Source organism: Bombina bombina, chromosome 4 (assembly GCF_027579735.1).
Source record: "Bombina bombina isolate aBomBom1 chromosome 4, aBomBom1.pri, whole genome shotgun sequence".
NCBI classification, from domain to species: domain Eukaryota; kingdom Metazoa; phylum Chordata; class Amphibia; order Anura; family Bombinatoridae; genus Bombina; species Bombina bombina.
The window spans coordinates 832,193,804-832,204,031 of record NC_069502.1 but is presented as its reverse complement, the minus strand read 5'-3'; the positions used below and the strand labels follow the sequence as shown (position 1 = coordinate 832,204,031).

The 10,228-nt window shown below is 40.5% G+C and overlaps 1 protein-coding gene across 4 annotated transcripts in view; it reads left to right on the top strand.

The window, feature by feature from the left end:
• Window positions 1-495: 495 nt before the first annotated feature.
• Window positions 496-10,228, top strand: part of LOC128657175 (gastrula zinc finger protein XlCGF17.1-like) — a 65,192-nt gene continuing 55,459 nt past the window's right edge. For 3 of the 4 annotated variants that reach the window (XM_053711421.1, XM_053711420.1, XM_053711418.1), the window contains exons 1-2: window positions 510-566; window positions 2,530-2,685. In XM_053711421.1, the coding sequence (XP_053567396.1) occupies window positions 2,634-2,685 (52 nt within the window). In that variant the 5' untranslated portion in view covers window positions 510-566; window positions 2,530-2,633. Of the gene's footprint in view, window positions 571-2,529; window positions 2,686-10,228 lie in introns of all 4 variants that reach the window. The other variant, XM_053711419.1, reaches the window with a different exon arrangement.

Below are 10,228 nucleotides of genomic sequence, written 5' to 3'. Positions count from 1 at the left end.
CCTATGCCTCAAACACACAGTCCCCACCAGTACCTTATATACAGATATATAATATGGCGGCCCCCTGTGCCTCGCACACACCCCTCTTCCTCACACACATATTATAGAGAGGTTCCCTCTGCCTCACACACCTAACCCAATCTCCAGTACCTTATATACAGACACCTAATATTATGGTTCTCTTTGCCTCTAAAATAAAGTCTTCTGCAGTAGCTTATACAGAGATAGTCACTAAGAGAGGTTCGTTGTGAAACACACATCTCCCCAGTGCTTTATACACAGACACATCACCAATTAGAAAGTTACCTACATAGAACAACCATATAGATTGCTGAACTGAGGCAGTCAGGCGGTAGGAGCTTGTTCCGTAGTGTAGTAACTACAGGACGGCAGCGATCACATGGTACACACCGGAAGCTGCATCCATTGAAGTTACCCACCCAACTACTTCCTGTAGTACTTGTTCCCGTGTGGTTACAGCAGCCATGTGACTTATGACATCATAGGTCCTTCTGATGGAATGGAAGTAGCTGCTACACTATCCGTATTTAACATGGCTGATTCACGTAGGTAAACACAAGCAAAGCAACCGTTGTATTAGTGTTATGTACCTGCATATGCTGTACTAAAGAAATCCTGTATGTATGAAGCAACAGGCTCCGGGAGGGAGCTGGATGTGTGTTTGTGAGGCAGATGGAGCCTCTCTATAGTATTATATAGCTGTATATAAGGCACTGGGTAGGGAGCTGCGTGTGTGATGCAGTGGGAACCTCACGATAACTTACATCTGTATAGGGATCGGTTTGGATGTGTGTGCGGCAGTGGGAAAATCTATATACAAATTTAGATCTGTATATAAGGTGCAGGGGGCAGTGAGTTTTAGACATAGGGCACCTCCATATAATAATATAGATCTAGATCTGTATATAAGTTGATAGGAAAGGGTTGTGTATATGAGACACGGGAAACCTCTCTATAATAATATAGATCTGTATATAAGGTACTGGGGAGGGGCGATGTATGTGAGACAAGCAATCTCTCTGTGAGGCAGAGCCTATAATTAATAATATAGTTCTATATATATACGGTACTGGGGAGGGGGCTGTGTGTGAGGCAGAGGAAGACTTTCTAAAATTTTATATTCCTTTATATAAGGTAGTGAGTAGGTTGCTGTGTGTGAGGTTGAGGGAACATAAATTATTAAATGTTTATATATAAGGGAAGAGTGTATTTATGACATATGGACCCTTTCTATAGTACTGTGTATCTCTGCTTGATGTTCTATAGGGGGCGTTTTATCAAGCTGATGCGGACAGGGGCACATATACGGGCCCCTGTCTGCCGCAGCTCGCCTCTGGCGGTCTGAATTCTCCTGGAGTAATTCAGCATTGCACACGAGCGCTATTTTGTGCTTGCGTGCAATCGTGCCCGGGCAGGAGCTGTCAATCTCCCCGGTCGGAAAAGACCGGGGAGATTGAATTTCGCCAAGCAAGAGGTGGCGAAGAGGTTAGCACAGCAGAGTGTGAGAACCTGCAGCCGTAGGGGCTCAAAGGCTGGCGAAAGCCTTTGATAAATTGACCTCTTATTAGTGGGTGGTGCATGTGATACAAAAGGGATCTCTATAGGTTCAATGTATAGTGTCTCTATATAAGGTGTTGTGGAGGAGGCATGTGGGTGAGACCGATACAGAACGTGTAGAAGACATTAGTGACAATGGTTATAAAAAAAAATACATTATTAATTACATAAAGCTTAATTATCAATGTTTTATACACACTGGCACCAACGTCTGTGACACCCCTGCAGTACATCAGCCTTTAGTTCTGCAGCGTATTGCTTAATAATAAGACAAGTAGTGCAAAACTAACCATAAACTAACCATAAAGCCTTATGTGCTCCCAAAGACGAATAAACAATAAAGGTTTAGTTTTTCCCCCTATATATATATATATATATATATATATATATATATATATATATAGTGTAGGTATAGCCATTATTTATAGATGAGATTGCCATACTGTTGACTCCGGTCATATAAGTTGTAGAAGAATGACACAAAAATAGTTTTGCATTTCATATGACTGCTTTTTTCATATTTGGGTATTATTGCAAACTAAAGTTTGTTTCTAAAAGTAATTGGTCTGCTAAAAAAACGCATATAATTTGTGTGGGTTAATTCACAGAACCCCCCCCACACACACACACACACACTGAAATTGGTGTTTAAATACAAAAATGTACAAATTATTAGAAACAGCTTCAACACAGAGGTGTCACATTCCTCAAAAATAAAAAGTAATTTGTGACATAATTATATGAACTCTTAGAATAGTTTATTTATTATACTCACTGTCCTCTGATTAATCAATTTTATTCACTTTATCCCTTTGTAACCAAGCAGGGGTATTCCTGAGTCCTGGTCTGTTTATGATGCTCAGATTTTGAACATAAATAATTCAAAGTGTTCCCCCCTATGACAATGAACTGTACATGAGACCCTTTTCCCCCCTCTATCTCTCTGTGTAGGCTCCTGTTACTATGAAGATCACGTACAATAAACATCACTGCGTTTGTCAGTAAAGAAGAAACATTATTAGAATATCTGAAAAATTCAGTTGCTGAACAAGACAATGTCTGACAAGACCGAGAACCACACCTCAGAGCTTCCTGATGCACACGGAGGTAAGCAGGACGTCACATGCATGTCACCTGGTTTTGTCATCAGAATGGGATAGTATTCAGGGATGTGCAATTCCTATCGCCCGACGCCCAGGACATGCAGTTCTGGGCGCAGGGCATGTGGGTTGTTTTTTCTTTTAGCCCTGCTGCGGGCAAGCAGACCGCAGAAGGGTAAAGCTTCTTTTTTTTTTTCTTTGCCGCCAATTCAGCGCGCATCTCAAGTCTCAGCTCCTCCCTGCTAGTGCTTGAGATTAGCAATGGAGGTGAGTGGTCGATTTCTGTGTCCCTCTCTGGCAGCGCAATTATTGGGCTATTTACTATGGGTGGCTCTCGCTCTATAAGCTTCAGTGCTGTTTCCCCACCTCTGTGAGCAACTTAGTTATAGTTCGACTATTTTTGAAAAATGCTGCTTTTATTATTATTTAAATATTATAAATATCTGTATGATTTTGTCTTATTTACAGCTGAACTTTGCGTGCTGTTTTATAACTTTGAGGTTTTCGGTTACTAATCTCTATCATTCTAGGATTTTTACTGAAAATATACATGCACAGGCATAGTCCTGGAAGCCATCCAGCAGGTGATCCACCATTCTCTGGAAGGTGGCTGGAGCATTCTTTATCCCAAATGGCATTACCATGAACTGGTAGAGGCTGAAAGGGTTGATGCAGGCAGACTTGGGGGCTGACTCGGGGTCTAGAGGGATCTGCCAGTATCCCTTGCAGAGGTCAAGAGTGGTCAGGAAATGACCTTTGGAAATTCTGTCCAGGAGGTCATCAACTCTGGGCATGGGTTAGGCGTCAGTGGTGGTTCTGTCTTTGAGCTTACGGTAGTCAATGCAGAACCAGGTAATGCCATCTTTCTTGGGTACCAACGGGGAGGCCCAGGGACTGTTGGACTGTTCAACAACGCCGAGGTCCAACATTTCCCGGAGCTCTCAGTGCATACTGAGTCTGACTGCTTCAGGGACTCTGTAAGCTGCTTGCCACAGGGGAGGTCTGTCCTGGAGTCTCTACTCGGTGTATGGCCGCTGTGGTATACCCGGAGACATTAGAGAACATCTCTTGCTGGCCTTCTAGTAAGTGCTGGACTTGCTGCCTCTCGGCAGCTGCTAACCTCTCATCTAGGGCAATATCAGCTATTCCCTGGGGGGTTTCGTCAGGGAGGGAAAGCTCCGGCATGGGAAGATTCTCTGATTCCACATATTGCGGCCACATCTTGGGCTCGCCCGGAGTATGCCTTCAACATGTTCACATGGAAGGTTCTCTGGATCCTGCCATCTGAGAATTTGGCTACTAGGTAGGTGTTGTAATTAATCTGCTCAACTACCTGGTAAGCCTTTCCAGGCAGCCTGTAACTTATCTGTTTTGATAGGCTTCAGGGCAAGCACCTTCTGTCCCACTATCAGTGTGCGGGCACAAGCATTTCTGTCGTACCACCGCTTCTGCTTACCCTGGCTGCAGGTGTGGAGAGGTTGCAGTTGTCTTGTGCGGGCAGTGATGTCGGAGGTATCCCACCTGTCCGCATTCAAAACACTTGCGGGAGTTTGTGCGTCTGACCTGGGGAGCAGTGATCGGACGAGTTTGCGGTTGTCGGGTAGGTACTGGGGCCCAGTCTGGCGCCAGTCATCCGCGTATTGGTCCGCCAGGACGGCCGCCTGATCAGCAATCCTTGGTTTCCTATCCTTAACCCAATCCTGGATCTTGGCGCTATTCCTCTAGTACGAAGCAAGACTTTCAGTGCTTCTTTCCGGAGCCGATCATAGAGCTCCATCCAAAGAAGTCTTCAGTTGGTGGTTTGAACGTTCCAGGTATATGGAAGCATCCCACCGCTGCCACCACTACACTGACTGGGTAGCTCCGCCGAAACGATCTTCCAACACCTGGAACCAGCTGCTGTGTAGCGGATAGAGTGTGATTTCAGCAATCCCCACCCAAATAACTAGACAACTAGCATTTAGGTGGAACAAATAAGAACTGAATTTATTGGAAAACACACACTCCTTTTATACACAAAGCTCATCTTGATAAAACACTGGACAATCCCACAATTTTCCCTCCCCTCCAGACAGGCTGGCACCTTCATAGGAGCCACAGAATCCCAATACCCAGGGGTGGTGGTTTCTGGGTGATCCTGGTGGCGCTCTGGGTCCCCAGATGCCACAGTCCAAAAAGCAGAGTGATTCGTTACTGGGGAACGGAGATACAGTCTGTTGAAGTTATGGGGGTAGGGGTGTCCAAAACCCCTGGTTCCAAAGGAGCTCCCCTCCGGTAATTCCCACAGCTCTTGTCCTCCCTAGGGTCTACCAATCCCCATTAGAGCGGAGCTCTGGGGCAAGGGGCCGCTGGAGTGACCGGGGTAAAGTTAGCGGGTGTCCTGCTGTTCTGTGGCCAACAGGAGCCCGGCCAGCCTGAGTGGGGTTAGGCAGGTGTCCGTTGTGAGGCTGCCACCGGGTGTTCCAGGAGCCCGGCCAGCCTAAGAGGGTTTTTCCAGTCAGAGACCAGCTCTTCTCTGACAAAGTATGAAAGCAAAAACAAGCAAACAAAGACTCCTAGAGATTGAGGTTGCTCTGAGGAGCCCAAATCCGTTGATAAACAACAGGGGTGAGGTAGTGGGGGGTAGGAGTTTAACCCTTGCAGCCTGGTGCCAGTGACAGTTGCAATAGATTCAGTAGATTCTGTATCCCTGTCTTTTGCCGTGCTTCAGCTCCAAACCCCTCCCCTTTCTCACAGTCTAAAGCTCCATTTCAGTAAATCAAGAGAAAACAGTTGTCTCAGAGTGGATTGTTTTATTTTAAGCACATACTGTTATATTCAAACATTAATATGCTCTTTTTCAGAATCACTTCTAAGTATAGACACACTTTAATAATTACAGATTTATAGTATTAAAGGGGTCCATAATGTGTGTGTGTGTGTGTATATATATATATATATATATATATATATATATATATATATATATATATATATATATATATATATATTATGGACCCTTTTTAAAACTATTAATCTGTAATTATTAACGTGTGACTGTCTATACTTAGAGAAGTGATTCTGAAATAGAGCATATTAATGTTTGAGTATAACAGTATGTGCTTAAAATAAAACAATCCACCCTGAGACAACTGTTTTCTCTTGATTTAGCCGTAAGAGAAAGTTGCTTTAGTTGCAAAATAACATAAAAATGAAGCAGAGTATTGAACTATGCACTGATAATGCTAGACAATAAAAATATACCACTACATACTTCAATACTCTGTATATGTTACTGAGCTAACGTCTGATCCAGCTATTCCACCTTTAATGAAAGGGAGCTTTAGACTGTGAGAAAGGGGAGGGTTTTGGAGCTGAAGTGCGGCGAGAGACAGGTATACAGATTCTAATGGGGGATACTGAATCTATTGCAATGCCCTCAGTAGGATTACTGGGTGGGCGGTTCTGTAAGGAAGGATGGGCGGTAAGGAGGTGATGGGCTGTGATGTAAGCAGCGATGCTGCTACAGAAATAGCCAAGTGGCAGGGGAAACGATTCTCCACGGGGAGACCAAATAAGTTACAACACCCACTTGTGTTACCCATTGACTTGCCGTGTGATCTAGACTGCGTAATAAGTAATATTAACTAATCTGCTGAGCAGTTCCCTTCTAGAGACACATGATATAGTGATCGCAACCCTTTTCAGACCCATAATGGTCACGGACTAAAGATATGAAGTGGGGTCATTGATGGCACTGGAGTGGGGTAGATGAGCACTCAAATACGAAGCAGGAAAGCAATTTTAATCTCTGCAGTACCTATTCTAAAAGAAAAATCTGTGAGATCCTCAGTAAATTCTAAGAACAAAGCCAGACAGTGATGGTTGGAATAAAACAACATTCACTTAGACCTCAGGTATGGGCTATTTGAGTCAAATAGTCCATACCTGAGGTCTCTTCAGTCTGACAAACTAAGCATTGCCTGTCACTGTGGATCATTTATATATCATAGACTAGAGCTGCAACAACTAATCGTCATAATCGATAATAATCGATTATGAAAATAGTTGTCAACGAATCTCATAATCGATTAATCGATTAGTTGGTTTGCAATTAGTTGGTCTGTGCACAACACCAGCTGCTTCACTCCACTGAGCTCCTGCACATGGTATTGTGTTTTATGGTTATGTCCTTAGCCTAAAGGACATCTACAGACATCTACTTTTCACTTTTTCAGGACAGTATAAGTTTACAACTACCCCTGGCTTATGTGCAACCCAGATATAATAGTCATCATTTCGATTGTTTATATTAAATCTGGTGATTTGGAGCTATGCTTTTAATGATATAGTGCTGAACTTGTTATTTACACCTAGCCCCTAGTGATGGGAATTATTTAAATTGATGTGCACTATTATCTGTTTGCACAATTATTAGCATATTGCTTGCTATTGCTGATTATATGTACTGTATAAATAAATGTGTAAGGCTTTGTCCTGTTATTGATATACAGTCCTTAGCGCTTTTTATTTTGTTTTTTTATAGTTTTTTTAATATTTTTAATAAATTGTGATAATATGTACCAGATTCAACCTTTATAAGTATATATTCGTTATTTTTAGAGCAGACTAGATATTTCCCCTAACCTTATAGCTGGTTATTTACCATTGCATATAGATATTCAAGATATTTTTATGTTAGAATGAAGTCAAGGGTTACTTTATTGAGAAGCCCCTTGCCAAGGTAGAAAACACTTAGCATTGGTGAAGAGCTAACAAAGATAAATATCCCACCTTGGTGAAATTGACAAAACCCTACTTATACACCTCAACAGCCTTTTCTCTGCTGCAGGAAATATAGCTGCAAACAGAGAACCAGCCTTAGCCAGAAGCATGTGGACATGTTGAGATTTTTGCATTTCAATGCAAAGTTTCTGAAAGAGTGAATAACAGAATGTTATTAACAGTGATAGTCTAACTATTTCTAGTTCTACCTCTTTTCAAACAATAGCTGCTTAAAAATTGAAGAAACAGTTGTGTTAATGTAAAGTTTTAGTCTGTAGTTTATATTTGTAACACTCATTATGTGGATTTTATTTAAAACATAGAAAACTATTATTGATTCCCTCTTTTTATCCGATTAGTCGATTAATCGAAAAAATAATCGGCCGATTAATCGATTATGAAAATAATCGTTAGTTGCAGCCCTATCATAGACTTATATAAGGCTAGTCTGTTTAAATATGTGACTATAATTGGGTTTGTTTTGTTTAGTTTTGGGATCTGCATTTTTTTGTGTGCAATGTGTGGAACTGAAACCATAATAAGCTATTCAGCATACATAGTGGCACAATCTGTTCCTATATCATTTTGTTGATTCATACTCAGAAATAGTATGTTGCACGTGTGAATAATAGGACATTTTGCTTTTAGTTAAAATTTTATGTCATGGGTCCATGAGTGGCCCTTATGTTTCATTTCAACTTTATTATAGTCTAAAGGGGTATTTACTTTCTATTCCAATATAAAATAAATACCCCCTCCAGATCACAGATTAGCAAATATCAATTTACTTAAAATTTTCAGCAGTAACTTCTAGTCTAGTCACTGAAGAAATTTGTTCACACTGTAATTCCAATTACAAACACCTGTCAAACACACGCACATTTATCTGCATTAAAATGACAGTCCTCCCTGCCCTCACTGTGTCCCTATCACACCAGTGACTAGTGATTTCTTCAGTGACTAGTGATTTCTTCAGTGACTAGTGATTTCTTTAGTGACTAGTGATTTCTTTAGTGACTAGCGATTTCTTTAGTGACTAGTGACTTCTTTAGTGACTAGTGATTTCTTCAGTGACTAGTGATTTCTTCAGTGACTAGTGATTTCTTTAGTGACTAGTGATTTCTTCAGTGACTAGTGATTTCTTTAGTGACTAGTGATTTCTTTAGTGACTAGTGATTTCTTCAGTGACTAGCGATTTCTTTAGTGACTAGTGATTTCTTCAGTGACTAGTGATTTCTTTAGTGACTAGTAATTTCTTTAGTGACTAGTGATTTCTTCAGTGACTAGTGATTTCTTTAGTGACTAGTGATTTCTTCAGTGACTAGTGATTTCTTCAGTGACTAGCGATTTCTTTAGTGACTAGCGATTTCTTTAGTGACTAGTGATTTCTTCAGTGACTAGTGATTTCTTCAGTGACTAGTGATTTCTTCAGTGACTAGTGATTTCTTCAGTGACTAGCGATTTCTTCAGTGACTAGACTAGAACTGCAGAAAAATAATAGTAAATTGATTAAAGTGATAAGAAACCAGAATTTGTCTTTAATGAGTCAGATAGAGAATACAATTTAAATAAAGTTTCCAATTCACTTCTATTATCAAATTTGCTTTGTTCTCATGTTATTCTTTGTTGAAGAGATATCTATATAGTTAGTCTGCACCTGTCTGGAGCACTACATGACATGAAATAGTGCTCCCATCTAGTGCTCTTGCTAATATAAAACATTGTTCCAAAACTGCTGCCATATAGTGCTACAGACACGTGCACACTCCTAAACTAACCTTTCTGCTTTTCAACAAAAGATAACAAGAAAACAAAGAAAATGTAATAATAGAAGTACATTGAAAAGTTGTTTAAAATTGTATATTCTATCTGAATCATGAAATAAATATTTTGGCTTATTGTTAGGTCTGTCTCCTAATTTGTCATCAATAAAAAAATTATTTTGCGAATCAGGACAAGTAGATTGTCACGAGGGACAAGTAGATTGGGCTCCCGATTTAGTCCCTTGGACAAGTAGTTTTTTACTGAATATTTACAGTAACCAACCAGAAACCTCAGTGATCTGATCACCTTAAAGGGATATAGGGGTTAGTAGTATACTGGGGATGTACAGAAGTTTCTGCTAAGCAGAGTTTAAAAAGCTGCTATAGTCTTATGGTTAATGATGAGATTTTCATCAAGTCCTCACACTTGGTATCAATGCACCAACCAATCAGCACTTGCTCATGGTGCCAGTTTCATCTTTAAAAAAACAATAGTTTAAAAGGTGTTTTGTTACTTTTTTCTTTAAGTAACTATATTTTATTATGTCATGCACTAATGTGCTTGGACTGTTTAACACTAACATACTATTAACTTCTGTATCCATTTAATTAACTTAATATTTGCTGCTTTAATGAGGTTTATAGGTACAGAGCTGTGTAGTTACTATAATCTATATGTGGTGTTGTTGGTCACATACAGGGGGCATTAATCGGGGGTTTAATAAGGTTTATAGGTACAGAGCTGTGTAGTTACTATAATCTGTATGTGGTGGTGTTGGTCACATACAGGGAGCATTAATCAGGGGTTTAATAAGGTTTATAGACACAGAGCTGTGTAGTTACTATCATCTGTATGTGGTGGTGTTGGTCACATACAGGGAGCATTAATCAGGGGTTTAATAAGGTTTATAGGTACAGAGCTGTGTAGTTACTATAATCTGTATGTGGTGTTGTTGGTCACATACAGGGGGCATTAATCAGGGGTTTAATAAGGTTTATAGACACAGAGCTGTGTAGTTACTA